Here is an 18,905-nt window from a genome sequence, read left to right on the forward strand (position 1 = left end):
CTTTCATTTTTTATTACTTTTTTAAATTGCCTTTCTTTGGAATGAGAACAAATATAGATCTCATCCAGTCGGTTGGCCAGGTGGTGGTCCTTCAGATTTCTTGGCACAACTTGGTAAGCACATCCAGGGCAGCATCTGTTTGTTGAAATATGTCAATTGATATGCCATCAGTTCCTGGGGTTTGTTTTTAGTGTTATAAATAATTTTCCTGCAAGCAACAAATGCTGGCGAGGTTGTGGAGAAACTGGAACCCTGATTCACTGTTGGTGGGAGTGTAAAATGGTGCAACCCCTGTGGAAAGCAGTATGGCGCTTTCTCAAAAAGTTGCAAATAGAGATACCATTTGACCCAGCAATTCCACTACTGGGAATATACCCTGAAGAGACCATAGCTGACATCCAAGCAGATATATGCACACCCATGTTTATTGCAGCTTTGTTCACAATAGCAAGGAGTTGGAAACAACCTAAGTGCCCATCAACAAACGAATGGCTAGAGAAGCTGTGGTATATTCGCACAATGGAATACTATGCTGCATTAAAAAACAAGGAACTCATGCAATATTATTCAAAATGGTTGACTCTGGAGAACATTATGCTGAGTGAAATATCCCAGTCACAAAAGGACAAATATTACATGATGCCACTGTTGTAGAATGGGACTGTCCTTGGGGTTGGGGAGAGACTGAGTAAGATGGGTTCAATAATGTATACTGCACTGAAACAGAGGAGGGAGAGAACCGTTTAAAAGAGAGATATAACTGGGTATTTCTGTCATCACAGGAGACTAGAGCGAGGGCTACATGGTGGAGGGGACCTGGGGGAGGGTTTGTAAAACAATGAAAGAATCTTTTCTTTTACTTTTCCATAATTTTTGGACTCATGTACTTATAACTTGTTAGTCAAATTTGTGTCTTCTAGGTTGCAACACCCCCATGATACATCTTCAAGGATATGAACATGTACAGCCAAGCACAATCAATAAGAGTGCATCGAAATTCCAAAATCAATCTCCATAATAGTCTATGTGTTTCCTACTGCCAAAGGGGCCCTTTAGAGTAGTGAGAGAAGATCTTCACCCTGAAACCCACAGCGTCCCTTTTCAGCAGGAAGTAGCTAAGAGAATACGCCATCCCCTTTTCCTTATGACTCAGGGTGAAGTCTCTCTCAGGGAGGAGTGATAGGGAATGGCAAAGGACACACTGACAAAGAAGATTAATCAGAACTGGCTTTGACAAGCACTGTGGCATTTGGACAAGAACAAACTGGGAGGAGGGTAGAGAGAATAGTGCAACAATGAATGAGTGGAAGCCCAAAATCTCTGTAAATGTTTATGAAAACTAATAAAATATAATTATAGGGGGAAAAAAAAGAAAATGGAGAGAATACACACACAAAAAAATAATTTTCCTAAGTTTAGTCATTAATATAGATATTTCCAAAAGATATTTTCTTCAACTGGAAAAGATAATGACTTTTGCCTGTAGATTTTTTTGCTTTAAAATTTAAAAAATTATCTTAATAATTGATGAAGGAGCTCTGGTGGCGTAATGCTTAAGTGCTCAGCTGCCAGGGTGAATGGTTCAACCTCTGGTGATTTTATCCCATAAAGAGTACAGCCTAGAAAGCCCTGTGGAGAAGTTTTGCACTGCCATACAGGGCCTCTACAAGTAAGGATTCGTCCACACACATCAAACAAAGCAAGGATGGTGAAACTTTGTCTCATACACTGTGGACATATTGTCAGTCCTTGAAAAAGACATCATGCTGGGAAAGGTGATAGGCCAGAGAAAGAGAGGAAGGCCTTTAGCAACATGAGAATCTTGGTGACTGTAATGGTGGCTTGAGCATGTCAGAAACTCTGAGGATGGTGCAGAATAGGCCAAGGTTCCGATTCAGTGTTCATACGGTCTCTACGAGTAATAGTCACCTTGATGGCGTATGATAATAACAAGTTGCATCCCATCCAAAACTAGTATTCTGAGGTGACTGATATTAACAGTTTACTGCATATCCTGCTATGGCAAATATAAGCCAACATATGCAAACAGACATCTTCTATTTCAATAACATTGGGGTCTACTCTGGCGGCCTAGTGGTAAAAATCTGCACTGCAAACCTGAAGGTACATAGTTCAAATATGACAGCTACTCTGCAGGAGAGAATGGCCATTCTCCTCTTGTGTATTTGTTGTTTTGTTGTCAAGTGCCATCGAGTTGTAGATGACTCATAGTGACCCTATGAACGACAAACTTGAACACTTGTATAACTTTCATCGTTTCTCCAAGTTCATAGGGTTTGCAGAGGCAAGCTGTTTTGGAAGTGAATGCCACTCCTGCTTCCAAGCTTGTTTTAATTGGGGAGCTCCTCCCAACACTGTCCACCATGGGTAACCATTATCGCATTGGACACATCAGTATCACAGTGTTCAGTATCACTGCAACCATGAGTTACCTCTGTACAGCAAATGAACAGACCAGTCCTGTACCTATGTGATTACTGCCTCTAAAAACCTGCATAGCATTAGCTGTGGGTCAGTTCTGACTGGACGATACACATTACATACATACATACATATTACCAGGGAGTTCTGGTGGCATCAGAGAGTTGGACAGTGACTAGGGTAGATAGAGAATTGATGCCTTTGAGCTGTGGTACTGGAGAAGAGTGTTGAATATACCATGGATTGTTAGGAGAACAAACATGTTTGTCCTGGAGAGGGTGAAGCCAGAATGTTCCCTGGAGTCAAGGATTCTGAGGCTTCGTCTGACATATTTTGGGCATGTTGCAAGGAGGGACTGGTCCTTGGAGAGGGACATCATGTTTGGCAGAGTGGAGGGGCAGTGAAGGAGAGGAAGGCCTTTGATGAGATGGATCGATTCTGTGACTAGAAAGGTGGGAATAAGTGCATTTGAGATGGCTAGGTTGGCACAGGATAGAAGAGCGTATAGAGCTCTTGTACATAGGGTCACTATGAGTCGCAAACGACTCGATGGCACATAACAACAACAAGTGGGTAAGGAGCTGCACTGCCAAGCCAAAGGCAGATGGTTTGGCTCCACCAGCTGCTCTGTGGAAGACAGGTGAGCAGTCTCCTCCTGTGTGATATATGGTCCCTAAAAACCTGCTGGAGGGTCAGCTGTCAGTTGGTTTCAACTCAACAGAGCATAACAGCAATAATAACATACATGTTGGGAATCTCTGGTGGCGCAGTGTGTAGGAATTAGTACACTAAGCCCAAAGGTCATGTACTTCTCTGGTAGTTAGAAATTAACAGCAGCTGTAGAGATGGAAGATAATCAGTCTCCTCCTGTGGCATTTCCAGCCTCAGAAGCCCAGCTGAGGGCCCACTATGAATTGATTCCAACTCAACAGCAATGAGACTATACATATTATTCACTCTTTTTAAAAGCTACACAGTATTCCAGAGCATGATTATTCCATAATTTATTCATTTATTCCCCCTCAGTAGTTTTCCATTTGTTGGTTTGAATTACACACACACACACACACACACACACACACACACACTCTATTTGTTGTTGTTATCTGCCATTGAGTTGCTTGCAACTCATAATGACCCTATGTACAACAGCTCTGAACCCTACTCTATCTGAGCCAAACTTATTGTCTCTGACACACCTACCTCCATTACCCCAGTCACTGTATCAGTCCATCTCATCAAGAGTCATCTTCTCTTGCACTGTCCCTCCACCCTGCCAAGCATAATATCTCTCTACAAAGACTGGTCCCTCCTTGCAGCTTCCCAAAAGTATGTCAGATGGAGATTAAAAATCCTTGTCTCCAAGGAGGAGCTTGGTTTCACCCTCTGTAGGATGAATTTCTTTATATATTAGGTTATAGGACACACACTAATATGTTTGTATATTTGTACACACACACACATACATACATTTATGGAGTTCTAGTTTGAAAGTTTGGAAGCAGGAATGACATCCACTTCCTAATAACATGCCTCTGGAAAATCTGTGAACTTTAAGAAATGACAATAGTTATAGAAAAGCTTCAGGTGCTCTGTTCACAGGGTCACCTATGAGTTGCGCTCGACTTGATGACAATCAACAACAACAACAGTGGCTTAGTGATAAAGAATGATTCTGCCAACCAAAGGAATGAAGGTAGAGTTCACCAGTTGCTGTGTGTGGGAAGATGGACAATCTCCTCCTGTGTAATTTACTGCCTCTAAAAAGCCACTGGAGGGTCAGCTATGAGTCAGTTATGACCTGGCAGCATATAACAACAAGAACACACACACATACACATACACACACAATACATAATATGTACATGTTGTTGTGGTGTGCTCTTGAGTCAGAAGCAACTCATAGCTGACCCTCCAGCAGGTTTTCAGAAGTAGTAAATCGTATGTATGTACAGCAGCTGGTGAATTAGAACCTCAGGCCTTTGGGATAGCAGCTCAGCTTCTTAAGTTGAAAGAATGTCCAGATTTAGATGATTCACAATGATCACATGGTATAACAGGTTAAGCTCTAAACTGAGAATGAAACTAACCAACGGGTTTCTCAAACTGGCCCCTGCAATAACTGGCAGTGCATTCTGAGAGAAATTACTCCGTATCTCAGAATATCGGTTTTTCCATCTGTGAAAAGAGATCATTTCTCAGACCAGGGTTAAAATTGTGTGATTGCTCTAAAAGATCATTTCCTGAAGGCCTGAACTCTCCTGGTCTGATCTGCCTTTAGTAATCTCCATAGTGCCTTCTACATCACCTTGTCTGAAGATGCCAAAATACGTGCTGGGTGAATGGGTGAATGGTTTGCAGTGTATGACAGTGATTAGAAACTGAGTTTGCAACTTATCAAGGGGACTTTCTGTTTTCTATTTTAACAGGAACAACATATAGTGTGATAGCTTAAATGTAGTCAGAAGTTAGAGATAAAGGAAACAAGAAGACAGAGCGTGTCCCTAGACACTTTTCTGTGGTCCAAAAGTACTTCCTGGACAGAATCAAGCCTCTAGATAGTTTTTTTCAGGAAATTAATTCTTTGCTTAGATGTTATATTTTACTCATGCTTTCCAATCTCCCTCTTTTCATTAATCTTGAAGTGAATAAATCAGTAAAATGTTAAACAAAGTAATAGTAATACTTTTTCAAGAGAATATAATCAGTTTTGTCAGTTGGAAGAACTGTGCATTGAAATCCTGATTCTGTCTAGAAGTTTATAACATTCTCCTATACTTGTGCTTACATTCATATAAATATGTGTGCGTTGTACAATAATGTAATATATAAATATATAAAAATATTTATATATAAATAATACGTGTATATGTCTGTCAAGGAAGTATTTTAAACAAGTAGATGTCTTTTTCCTAAAAGTTGTTGTTGTTGTTATGTGCCGTCGAGTCGCTTGTGGCTCATAGTGACCCTATGTTATGCATCAGAGAGTTGTCTTCCTAAAAGTAGAGAAGAAATTTTGTTATACCCACTTCTAGTTTAAGACCACGGCAGAAGAAGTTTAGACAAAAATCTGAGAGCCCATTTTCCTCAGAAGGACTCATTCACGCACCTCTATTGAATTGATTCAAACTCCTAACGACTCTCCGACGAAGGCTATAAACCTTTACAAGATGGGACATCCCATTTTTCTCTCTCGGAGTAGTTGGTGTATTTGAACTGGTGACCTTGCAGTTGGCATCCCAGTAAGTTACACACTAGACTATCAGGGCTCCTTTCAGAGAGACTTGGTTTCTTTATATTTCTCTCACTCTACTCATAAGGTGAATGGAAGATATGATTCATCTTGTAATGTATAGTGAAGATCACCTGAGAGACTATACCTCTAAATGACAAAAGAAAAGATGCAATATTTTGGCACTAGATTTGGAAGTTTGAGGACTTTTGCTTTCTGGTTTTACTGTGGTCAGGAAATGGTAATGCAACAACAGTCCCAAGAGGCCTTTGGCAACCAAGTATCTGTATCTTTAATGGGATTGAGCCTCTACTGGACCCAATCAAAGTTCCTGGCATTGGATTAGAAGAGAAATATTGAATATAAAAAAGAAATGAAAATCTTTCTTATGACTCTATAAAATAATACAGCATGAATTATAATCAATAAAGGAAAAAACACATTTGTTACATCAAATGGATAAAATTTATTAAAAATGAGTATGACATTCCCATTTCATAAGGAATACAATCTGCAGGGCATTGGAGCAGGAGAAGTGAAGGTATCTGAGAAGGATAGATGTTCCCTGTGCCTTTGGCAGCACCGAACCTCAGAAAGTGGGGAAACAAATTGTTGACACTAATCCCAACTGAATTTTTTTTCTCGTTTCTTGAATCAAATACTGGGAGGTCCCTCAAAAGGCAAATAAAAGTTCAAGAACTTGCTCATGGTCCAGGGCAGCTGAAGGTTATAGTTCAGAGATAAAATGTCCTGGCACGTTGGTAATCAGCAACCTTGCCTTTAGGACGTGGGCTCAGAGCAGGTGGGCTTGCAGCAAGTGGGCTCGGAGCAGGTGGGTTGGCAGCAGGAGGGCTCGGAGCAGGTTGGTTGGCAGCAGGAGGGCTCGGAGCAGGTGGGTTGGCAGCAGGAGGGCTCAGAGCAGGTGGGCTGGCCGCAGGAGGGCTCAGAGCAGGTGGGCTGGCAGCAATGGCAGCAGCAGGCAGGGCGGCAGCAGGACTGTCCACAGTAGGATGGGCGGCAGCAGGAGGCCTGGGCATGGTGCAGCTGGCAGCAGGTTGGGGGGGTGCAGCTCACCACGCAACAGGGGGGCAGGCAGGTACCCTCCACTCTGCAGTCTGGGCGGCACCACCTGACACGGCAGGTCACACCTCCAGAACCACCCTCTTGGCCACAGCCGATGCCACTGCCAGTGCCACAACAGCTAGTTTGGCAGCAGGTGGGCTGGCAGGAGCTGGTCTCACAGCAGCTTGGCTGGCAGCAGCTGGAGCCACAGGTAGCCCCAGTGGAGCAGCTGGGGAACCCACAGAAGCTGGTGTGGCAGCAGGGGGCCTGGCAGCAGCTGGTTTGGCAGCGGGTAGGCTGGCAGCAACTGGTCTCACAGCAGCTTGGCTGGCAGCAGCTGGAACCACAGTTCCCGCTGGTAGAGCAGCTGGGGAACCCACAGAAACTGGTGTGACAGCAGGCCATGGTGTCAGGAGTTGGGTTGAGAGTTGGATTGCTTGAAGAGGTTTTGAGTTCTGACTGTGACCTCCACCTGGGGCCTTTTATAAGCCTTAGACAGCTACTATTTACATAATTCCCAAAGTCTCTTCCTTGTTTACATTTAAATAATTTGCTTCTGAATGATGATTGATCTGCCTCTGAGTTATTTATTTTATCTCCTGAAAGCCTTTAAAAGTTGATTTTATTTGCTCTTCAATTATGATTCTTCCTCATGTCAAGTAGCCATTTAGATTCATTTGTATATAATGTCTCACAGCCACTATTTGTTAAACTCTGCTTGTTGTCTAAATAATAATTTACTGATACCTCTTTTGAGTGTCAATTTACTTAATGTTGACCCTTGTGATTGGACTTCAGAGTCTCACACCATCTCTCAGTTCTGGGCGACATGGCCCTGACATTGACGGCTGCCCCTTCTTTACCATTGTAATCTTCATTTTGGTACCGAAGACTAGATCCAACTGACCAGAAAGGGATGATTGATTGATTGATTTTTTTACTGTGCTTTGTTTTGTTTTTTTGAGGAGTTTGGTTTTCCAGGAAACTAGAAGGCTACAAAACTGGGTGAGTTGTTATTGGCAATTACTTTTGAACATTTAACATGCCTTTAAGGGGTTCTGAATACTTTGCATATATCACTGCATTTGATTTTCACAGTAATTCCCAGAAGCAGATGCTAATGGTATTCACATTATCTGGGTGAGGAAGCTGAGCTACATGGATTTAAGTAACTTGTCAAACTTACAATAAATAACAAGGGGTGAATCTGACTCCAGAGTAAACTATTTAAACTATTATTGTCAATTCCTTTTTTTGCATGTAAGCTGCTGTTAGAGGGAAAATCAGAGGGGGGAAAAAGTCAGATGTGAAAATCATCCCACTTTTTTACTTTTTTACATCCCCCCTTTTTATTATTGAGGATAGATGGGTAACACACTATTTGCCTTTTATACATTCTTCCCCTCCACAGCTCAGTGGCATGTCCATCATCTTGTTCAACTCTCATCCTTAAACTTCTGAATTTTTCTGTCACTTTTAGGAGCTTGCTGTTTCCTAAGCCTGAGGTTACCTTTTTCCCCCCTCTCCTGCGTACCTCTGATAACCTCTAATCTTAAAGACATTTTATCACAGTGAAAGAAGAATGCCAGGGATTCAAGCAAATATAAGGTTTATCTGGTATTTTCAAACTCCATATTAAATTTGAATTTAAAGATACAGTGAATTGTGAATTTATTGTTCCTTGCCTAGTGGAAAGTCTGTAACACAGATTCTTCGATCAGCTATTTTTTCACTGCTGGATGCTTGAAGTCAGTGGATGTTTCATTATTACTGTGTCAGGAGCTATTAGATCTCCATCTAAATTTAGCAGAATATTAGATATGATTATTAGAAAATCATTATAAAATGATGTATTATTTCACCTTGCAAAAGGCATAGATGCTTGAAGAGTTGAAGATACATGCAGGCATGTCTGGGAGACATTGCAGTTTGGTTTCAGACCACTGTACTAAACAATGAAATGAAATGGGTTGCATCAAGTTTTGGTTTCCCAGTATGTAGGAAGGGGAGCTGTGGGAATCTAGTGGTGAGGAGCTGAGCTGCTGTACCAAAGACACACATCCCGAATCCACCAACTGCTCCACAGGATGAGGGTGGCCAGTCTCCTCCTGCAAAATTTACTGTCACTGAAAAGCCTCTGGAGGGTCAGTTATGAGTCGGTTCTGTCTCGATGGCTCCCAAAAACAATTGTTGTTGTTATGTGCCATCAAGTTGCTTGCAATTCATAGTGACCCTATGTACAACAGCCCTAAACTCTACTCTATCCTGTGCCAATCACACTGTCTCTGACACTCCCATCCCAATTACCCCAGTCACTGAATCAATCCACCTCATAGAGGGTCTTCCCCTCCTGCGCTGTGCCTCCACCCTACCAAGCATGATGTCCCTCTCCAAGGACCTGTCGCTCCTTACAACATGTCCAAAGTATGTCAGACGAAGCCCCAGAATCCTTGCCTCCAAAGAGTAGCCTGGTTTAACCCTCTCCAGGATGAATCTGTTTGTTTTCTTGGCAATCCAGGGTCATTCAATACTCTTCTCCAGCACCACAGCTCAAAGGCATCGATTCTCCTGTCTTCCATAGTCATTGTCCAACTCTCTGATGCATAACAAGTGATTGCAAAGACCATGGCCTGTATTAGGTGCACCTTAGTCTCCAGAGGGACACCATTGCTCTTGAGTACTTTAGAGAGGTCCCTAACAGCAGACTTTCCCATGGCAATACGTCTTTTGATTTCCTGGCTGCTGGTGCCAAGAGTGTTGACCGTGGAGCCAAGCAAACTGAAGCTGTGGACAATCTCAATCTCTTCACCATCCATCCTGATACTGCCAGTTGGCCCAGTGAGAATCTTTGTCTTCTTGACATTGAGCCTTAATCCATATTGGAGGCTGCAGTCCTTGACCCTCTGCAGCAAGCTCTTCAGGTCCTCCTCAGTTTCAGCAAGCAAGTTTCAACAATAGCAGTGCATGAAAAAGTTATGCTTGCACTCTATTACTATAGTCTATTAACGGAACCATAACATTGTGAAGAAGTTTGGAGTGTTTTATGAATTACCAAAATATGACATAGAGATATGAAGTGAGTGTGTGCTGTTGGGGAAATAGCACTGATAGGCTTGTTTTACACATGGTTGTCACAACTTTAAATTTATAAGAAATGCATTATCTGTGAACATGCAGTAGAATGAGACACAATGAAATGAGACGTGCCTGTAGGGACAGGAGCGCTGGAGATAGCAGAATCACACTGGATCGCTCTTGCTACTGTTTTCAACACCTTCCTTACGACACAACTTAATTAAATTTTAACATCTCTGATACCTTCCTTATGTGAACTTTAGTTGCCTTTAGAAAATTATGACTAATGTATGATGCCTGAAATTTGAGTATGCCATTACTCAGTGACGGAATAAAGCCAAATCTGAACAAATTAGGCAAGAAGAGAAATATTGTCTCCCAAATTAAGAAAATATATACAGAATCCTGCTTTCTACTACTTATGCCATTTCCTCTTGGCTGGTCCCTAAGAAAAAAAGTTTCCAGGTATTCATGATGTTTCTCTGCATATAACTCCCCCCCTTCAAATGCTAGATATCTCTATCCTTAATCTTTCTTCTTGATGTGTATGTTGGGGGTGGCAGGAGTGAAGGATGTGTTACCAGTCTCTTTAGATTTGAAAAAGTTTTTTATTACAATGCTTGTTCTCCTTGGTTTCTCATGTTGTTGTTGTTATGGGCCGTCGAGTCACTTGCAACTCATAGTGACCCTATATACAGGAGCCCTAAAACCTGCTCTATCCTGTGCCCATTATTTGCATGACAACAGTCCAGAAGTGGACTAGGGAGAGGGGAGGAATTGTGCAACAATGAAAGAATTTTTTTCATAGAGAAAAGCAAAGTTGGAGGGGTAGGGAAGAAAATGTGCAACAATGAATGAGTGAAAATCCAAGTTCTCTATAAACTTTCATTAAAACCTCAAAATAAAAACATTGAAAATGAAAAAACTCTGAATATGTCAGAGGTAACAGGGTTAAAGAACTAGTAAAGCAGATGTCAAGGAATTGAGTGAATTCTAAAATTAGTTACTATAAAATGCTGTTGTTGTTTTTATGTATGGTAGAGTCAGAACTGACCCATAGCTGACCTTCTGATGGGTTTTCAGAGGCAGTTAATCGAACAGGAGGGGAGTGCCCATTCTTCTCAGCTGGTGGTATCAAACTACATGTCTTTGGGACTGCAGCACAGCTTCTTGCCACTAGGCCACCAGAAAATAAAAATTTTTTTTATCTTAAAGGGAAATAACTCAAAGCATTAGTATCTATAAACAGAAGCTGGATATTCAAGAGTGATGAGCATGTATGCCCTTTCTTCCTGTGGTATTGGAGTGGTCTGGACACCATAAGTTATATACGAGAAACCACAAAAGATCATTACAAAGGCTGAAGAGGAAGAAAAGACCAAGATGGATGTCAGATGAGTCTCTGAATATTGCATTAGAGCACTGAGAAGCCAAAGCTAAAGGAAGAAATCAAGGGATTAAAGAGCTGAACAGAAAATTTCAAAGGGCAGCTCAAGATGACAAAAGCAAGATATTAAAATGAAATGTGCAAAGAGCTGGAATCAGAAAATCAAAAGGGCCAAACTCACTCAACATTTCTTAAGCTGAAGGAATTGAAAAACAAATTCAAGAGTGGCAAAACTTAAGGATGCTTTGGGTAGATGTTAAATGATCCAAGAAGCATAAAAAGAAGATGGAAGGAGTATACAGAATCACTGTACCAGAAGGAATTGGCTGACAAATGAATTTCATGAAACAACGCATGAGCAAGAGCCTGTGGTGATGAAGGAGGAAGTTCAAATTGCTCTGAAAGAACTGGTAAAAAAACAAGGCTCCAGGAGTTGACAGCATACCAACTGACATATTTCAACAAACAGACACTGCCTTGGATGTGCTCACTAAGTTGTGCCAAGAAATCTGGAGGACAGCCACCTAGCCAACTGACTGGAAGAGATAGATATTTGTTCCCGTTACAAAGAAGGGTGACCAGACAGAGTGCAAAAATTATCGAAGAATACATTAATATCACATGCAAGTAAGATTCTGCTGAAAATTATCCAAAGACATTTGGAACAACATGTCAACAGAGAACTGCCAGATGTGCAGGCTGGATTTAGAAGAGGTTGTGGTACTAAGGATATTATAGCTAATGTTAGATGGATCTTGGCAGAAAGCAAAGAATACCAGAAGAATGTCTATCTGTGCTTCATTGACTATGCAAAGGTTTTTGACTGCACTGATCACAACAAGCTGTGGCTGACTGAGAATGGGAATCCCAGAACATTTGATTGTGCTAATGCAAAACCTACTTGGACCAAGAGGCAATCGTCAGAACAGAACAAGGAGATGCTAAGTGGTTCAAAATCAAGAAGGGAGTCCGTCAGGAATGTATTCTGTCTCCATACCTTTTCAATCTGTATGCAGAACAGATCATCCTAGACGCTGGGCTGTACAAGGAGGAAAGTGGCATCAGGATTGGTGGAAGAGCCATCAACAACCTGCATTATGCAGATGACACAACCCTGCTTGCTGAAACTGAGGAGGAACTAAATCACTTGCTGCAGAAGGTCAAGGACTGCAGTCTCCTATAAGGATTGAGGCTCAATGTCAAGAAAACAAAGATTCTCACCACTGGGCCAATTGGCAGCATCAGTATGGATGGTGAAGAGATTGAGATAGTTAGCAGTTTTAGTTTGCTTGGCTCCACAGTCAACACTCTTGGTAGCAGCAGCCAGGAAATCAGGAAACTAATTGCATTGGGAAAGTCAGCTGTGAGGGACCTCTCAAGAGTACTGAAGTGCAACAACGTCACGCTGTAGACTAAGGTGCGCCTGATCCAGGCTATAGTCTTTGCAATTACGTGCTATGCATCGGAGAGTTGGACAGTAAATAGGGATGATAGAAAGGCAATTGATGCCTTTGATCTGTGGTGCTGGAGAAAAATGTTGAATATACCATGGACTGCTAGGAGAACAAACAGGTTTGTCTTGGAGAGGGGAAGCCAGCATGCTCCTTGGAGTCAAGGATTCTGAAGTTTCATCTGACATACTTTGGGCATGTTGCAAGAAGGGACTGGTCCTTGGAGAGGGACATCATGTTTGGCAGAGTGGAGGGGCAGTGCAGGAGAGGAAGTCCTTTGATGAGATAGATCACTTCTGTGACTGGAGTGGTGGGAATGAGTGTGTTTGAGATGGCTAGGGTGGCACAGGATAGAATGACGTTTAGAGCTCTTGTACATAGGGTCACTATGAGTTGCAAGGGACTTGATAGCACATAACAACAACAACAACAACATATTCCTTTTGTACAGTTCTTTCCCTCATCTGTTTCAATGCAGTGTTTATCTCCTCTTTTCTTAGTTTTATCCCAACCCCCATGTCAATCCTGTTTTTTGCAGTATTTGTGCTTTTGTGACTGAGATATTTCACTCAGCATAATACCCTCCAGGGTCACCCATTTTGTATAATATTTTATGAGTTCCTTATTTATCAGTGCTGCATAGTATTCCATTGTGTGAATATGCCACAGCTTTTCTATCCATTCATTCATGGACACTTTGGTTGTTTCCATCTTTTTATTATTGTAAACAAGGCAACAATAAGCATAGGTGTGCATCTATTAGTTTGGATGGCAGTTCTGATTTCTTTAGGGTGTATTCCCAGTAGTGAAATTACTGGATCAAATGGTATTTCTATTTCCAACTTTTAGAGAAGGTGCCATCCATACTGCCTTCCATAGTGGTTGCACCATTTTACACTCCCACCAACAATGAATATTCAGATTTTTGAGAGATAAGACATGACCAATGCACTAATCAAATGTAACAATTCATCCTTATCCATCTAGTCTTAGTTACTTATCCTTATCTATCCTTTCTGTTTCGGGATACCATCCCAGTGTTCTTTGCTGGACCACATGGAAACCTCAAAAACTTCCTTTTACCCTCAACATTTTATACTTAACCAAATGACTGTATCTTTCTCTTCTCCCCTAATTGCCAACCTAGGTCTTCTTGTTGGTTCTAAGTAAAATATGCATCCAGTCTTATTCTTTGCACAAGGATGCACCAACTCAAGACACAGTGCAGTCTTTGAGTTACACCTACCCAAAAAGGATGCTGTTTTCTAATTCTGGTAAAGTTATGCTGGTGAAGCTCCACCACTTTATTTTAGAAACAAAATATTTTATCCCTTGGAATGGAAGCTGTATCTTTCATTTAATCCTTTATGCATTTCAGAACTCTCTTTGAAATTTAGAATAAGAATGAAAATTTTGTATGGTCAATATTGTCATTCAAATCTGTTTCTGTAATAAAAATATTTGCCTCATTAGAAATAAGAGGGTTTTCTAGATTTGATTAATATCAGTTGCTATTATCTCTTATTTTTCAAAGTACATTTTGTGGAATACTGCTGATGGCAATGGGGTGGGTATTGTTGTTTGTATGCTTACTTTAGTTATGAGATGTAAATAGGTATTGGATGAATATAGGGTTATTTGGTTAAATTCATTTGGGAATGCATAGAAGTTCCTTTACTTCAGGATTTCTCATTCTTTTTTTCCTTTAATTTTATATAGGTTTATTTACAAAGTTTTGAATACATTGTTTTTCACACTGGATCTTTCCCATTTCCTTCACATACACACCTCCCCTCCCTGATCAAATTGTGCACGATGATTAACCTCCCCATCCTCACGCTTCTGCTTCCACCCTCCCAGATCTTCATACTCATTCTGCAATAATGGTTTTATACAGTATTTGTCCTTGTGGGATGACTTAGTTCACTCGCATCATGCTCTCCAGTCTCTCCTAAGTTAGATAGTTAATTTACAAAATCATTGCTCCTGCATGCTGTGTAGTATTCCATTGTGTAAGGTTTCTCATTTCTTTTAATATTCTACCTGCATTGTGAACCTCCAAGCTGACACCAATACAAATAACATTATTTGGAAGAACTTGTTGTCAGTGGAAGATCCGTGCGTGTCACAAATGGTCTATGCTCAAATGTAACCTAAGAGTTAACTTATATCTAACCCAACAGCAGCACAGAAGAGAAGTCTGGTGATTGGCTGCTGTACAGATTACAGCCAAAAAAATGCTCTGGACTAGTTCCACTGTATAACCTAATGGATCATCACAAGCTAGAATTGACGGCAACAGGTATTTTTTAAATTGCCGGTAGAACACTAGTTTAGGAAATGATCTACTTGTTATACACCTCAAAGAAGCACTGTAATAAGTAATACAGTGCAATTGTCCCGTTTTCAAGATTAGAAATAGTATCTGGGGCAGGTGAGAGGATTTGCTCAAGAATTAACGGAACATTAGTTACAAAGCCAGAACTAGAACTCAGAAGAACCTTCAATCTACTACCATTATTTTAACATATTTAGATCTCTATGTGCACTGATTCTGATTCAGGATCCCCAGTGGCTTAGTGCATTACATAACGGGCTGTTAACCAAGATAAGAAGTTTGTATTTACCAGGTGCCCCAAGAGAGAAAGATTGATAATCTCTTCCCTTAAAGATTATCCTGCATAAGTCAATTATTGTGAAAAATAGAAGAATAGGAAGCTTGATATATAGGCTATCAGATCAAGGACAAGACAGTGGGAGATGGATGTTGAAGGGAGTCGGTAGAAGTGGATGGGTATCCTGGTGGATGGTGGAGCAGGGAAATAAGTGGGTAAAGACACGTGTGCCAAGAGCAGGGATAACACTGATACAAATGGTTAACCCCACAATAAGGGATATATCTTTCATTTTTCTGTAAAATGCTGGTCTGTCTGATTCGTCTCTATAGCTGAACATTCAGACTAAGACAGACTAGGAAGAAGGATTGGCCATCCACTTCTGAAATAGCAGGCCTCCGAAAACCCTACGTACAGGTCAAGGACTGCAGCCTCCAATATGGATTGAGGCTCAATGTCAAGAAGACAAAGATTCTCACCACTGGGCCAATTGGCAGCATCAGGATGAATGGTGAAGAGATTGAGATTGTTCACAGCTTCAGTTTGCTTGGTTCCACAGTCAACACTCTAGGCACCAGCAGACAGGAAGTTAGAAGACGTATTGCCATGGGAAAGTCTGCTGTTAGGGACCTCTCCAAAGTGCTGAAGAGCAATGGTGTCTCTTTGGAGACTAAGGAGCGCCTGATACAGGCCATGGTCTTTGCTACCACTTGTTATGCATCAGAGAGTTGGACAATGACTAAGGAGGATAGAAGGAGAATTGATGCCTTTGAGTTGTGGTGCTGGAGAAGAGTATTGAGGGTACCATGGACTGCTAGGAAAACAAACAGATTCGTCCTGGAAAGTGTCAAACCGGGCTGCTCCTTGGAGGCAAGGATTCTAAGGCTCTGTCTGACGTACTTTGGACATGTTGCAAGGAGGGACAGGTCCTTGGAGAGGGACATCATGCTTGGTAGGGTGGAGGGACAGCACAGAAGGGGTAGGCCCCCATGAGGTGGATTGATTCAGTAGTTGGGGTAATCGAGGTGGGTGTGTCGGAGACGGTGCAATTGGCACAGGACAGAGCAGAGTTTAGGGCTGTTGTACATAGGGTCGCTATGAGCTGCAAGCGACTCGATGGCACATAACAACAACAGCAACAACAACAATAGGTGGATAAAAGTCCAAAAGGGATAGGGGAGGGTGACAGGGGGCCTACGGTAGAAGGCAGGAATCACAGGGTTGCAGAGATTAGTGGGCAGAGGCAGGGGATGAAAGAATTAACATAGATCTAGTGGGCACCTGAAAAGATGGGGTGCTAGTGGGTATAGATGAGTGATGAGTAATTTTATAAAACACAGTATATGGAGATGATAGTATAAAACACAATAAGAATGAAGAAATGTGTGAAGCAATGTATATGAATTTTGTATGCAAACCAATATAAAATTTAAAAACGTACATTAAAAATATAGTAAATAGGTTTTTTATACCCTTGTTGTTATGTGCTGCCGAGTCACTTGAGACTCATAACGACCCTATGTACAACAGCCCTAAACCCTGCTCTATTCTGTGCCAACCTTATTGTCTCTGACACACCTAGCCCCATTACCCCAGTCACTGAATCGATCCATCTCATCGAGGGTCTTCCTCTCTTGCGCTGTTCCTCCAACCTCCCAAGCATGATGTCCCTCTCCAAGGACCGGTCCCTTCATGTATGCCCTTGGTGACAGAATTAATCTTGTATAGATTTATATAAAATAAGTGCATTTGACAACAGAGGAAACTGAATATACAAGCTTCCTTTCTGTGAAATTGTGTTCTGAAATATCTAACCCAACATCTTGCACAGTGGTGGTCCCAGGAAGCAGTTTCTAAGAACTCTTTTCAATCATTTATTTAGACTGAAGAATGTTGACTTAAGAAAGAAATACCACTTGCTGTGAAACCACTTCTTAAAAAAAAAAATAGAAAAACCATAGTACAATGCCACATTTATTGAGAATTTTAAAAAGTCCAGTAGCCCAGTATCATTGAGTAAACCCAAAGAAAATTACTTCTTCACTAAAGATGAGATGGAAAATTTCATAAAAATCTAAGTCTCTATGTACTGTGGAGTTTGGAAATATTTCTAATACTATTTATGATAAAATCACACATCACTTCTCAAATTTTTGGACTTCTGTTGATATCCAGTTGCATGAAAGAGTCTTGATCTTTCCTTACATGTTAATTTATATCCATGGGAAATTTTGTAGTTCTTTTTCCAGTTGGGTTATGGACACTGGAACTCGGTGGATTCTATGTTGGTTGGGTGCTCAGCTAGTTGTAACATTCTTTCCCCCCTATGATTCTTATCAGAAGGAGGTTTACAGCAGGTGGGCTCAGAGCAGATGGGTTAGCAGCAGTAGCAGCAGCAGGCAGGGCGGCAGCAGGACTGTCCACAGTAGGATGGACGGCAGCAGGAGGCCTGGGCATGGTGCAGCTGGCAGCATGTTGGGGGGGTGCAGCTCACCACACAGCAGGGGGGCAGGCAGGTGCCCTCCACTCTGCAGTCTGGGCGGCACCACCTGACACGGCAGGTCATGCCTCCACAGCCACCCTCTTGGCCACAGCCGATGCCACTGCCAGTGCCACAACAACTGGTCTGGCAGCAGGTAGGTTGGCAGCAGCTGGTCTCACAGCAGCTTGGCTGGCAGCAGCTGGAGCCACAGGTCCCGCCGGTGGAGCAGCTGGGGAACCCACAGAAGCTGGTGTGACAGCAGGCCATAGTTCAGGAGTCAAGCTGAGAGTTGGGTTGTTGAGAGAAGTGTCTGCGTTTTGGCTGTGACTTCCAGCTCGGACCTTTTATAGCTCTTGGCCAGCTCCTTTGTTTGTGACAGACACATTTTTGTCAAGTTACTGTTCAGCTTTCTAAGGCCTTCTGATTATTCAAATATTGAGTTATTTTAAGTATGTTTCCAAATTAGTTTTTCTTTATTGCTCAGCTAATACTCACAAAATGTGTTCTTCCTTAGAAAAAAAATGTTAATGTTTCATTTTCAAACGATGCTGTAATTTCTACTCCAACCTCAGCCTCAGTTCTGCCCTTGTGGTCAAATCAGCTGAGCAGGTGACTCTCATACCTGAGATCCTGTGGGTTGAGGGGTCATGTTCACCAAGCTCATTACAGAGGGAAAACAACCACTGGGGCTGCCTTTCATGCAAGAATATCTTTATTTTTATTTGTTAAGATTTGATTATAATCTCTATAATGAGCCAGATAGATACTCTTGATAGATCTTGTATTCATAGAAATGTTGAGAATTTTTAGCTGTACTCTCTCCTACACTTCAGAAATTCAATCTTGAGGAAGCACTTATCACAGGAAAGCCTTTTCCATGTCAATTCACTGTGGATAGTCTGTTAACATATATTTTAAAAGATGGGCTATACAGTATTTGTCCTTATGGGACTGAGTTATTTCACTTGGACCATTATTGTAGAGCATGTACAAAGATCCAAGCCAGGGAAGGGAGCAGAAGTGTTAGGATGGGGGAGGGGGTGCTTAATCATAGGATCACACAATTTGATAGTTGGAGGGAGGGGTGGGTAAAGAAAAGAGGAATGATTTGCTTTGAAAAACAAGGTATATGAATTTTGTAAGTAAACCACTATAAAAT

The 18,905-nt window shown here is 41.6% G+C and overlaps 2 protein-coding genes across 2 annotated transcripts; both read right to left on the reverse strand.

The window, feature by feature from the left end:
• Window positions 1-6,454: 6,454 nt before the first annotated feature.
• LOC102849624 (keratin-associated protein 1-3-like) lies at window positions 6,455-7,141 on the reverse strand. Its single transcript, XM_006889488.1, has one exon. The coding sequence runs from the start codon at window positions 7,139-7,141 to the stop codon at window positions 6,455-6,457; it is 687 nt and encodes a 228-aa protein (XP_006889550.1).
• A 10,500-nt stretch (window positions 7,142-17,641) lies between these two features.
• Window positions 17,642-18,013, reverse strand: LOC102850035 (keratin-associated protein 9-3-like). Its single transcript, XM_006889489.1, has one exon. It carries the CDS (start codon window positions 18,011-18,013, stop codon window positions 17,642-17,644), a length of 372 nt encoding a protein of 123 aa, XP_006889551.1.
• Window positions 18,014-18,905: the final 892 nt, after the last annotated feature.

The sequence above is a fragment of the Elephantulus edwardii genome, unplaced genomic scaffold, assembly GCF_000299155.1.
Source record: "Elephantulus edwardii isolate Elephantulus edwardi_28Jun2011 unplaced genomic scaffold, EleEdw1.0 scaffold00077, whole genome shotgun sequence".
Taxonomy (NCBI): Eukaryota; Metazoa; Chordata; class Mammalia; order Macroscelidea; family Macroscelididae; genus Elephantulus; species Elephantulus edwardii.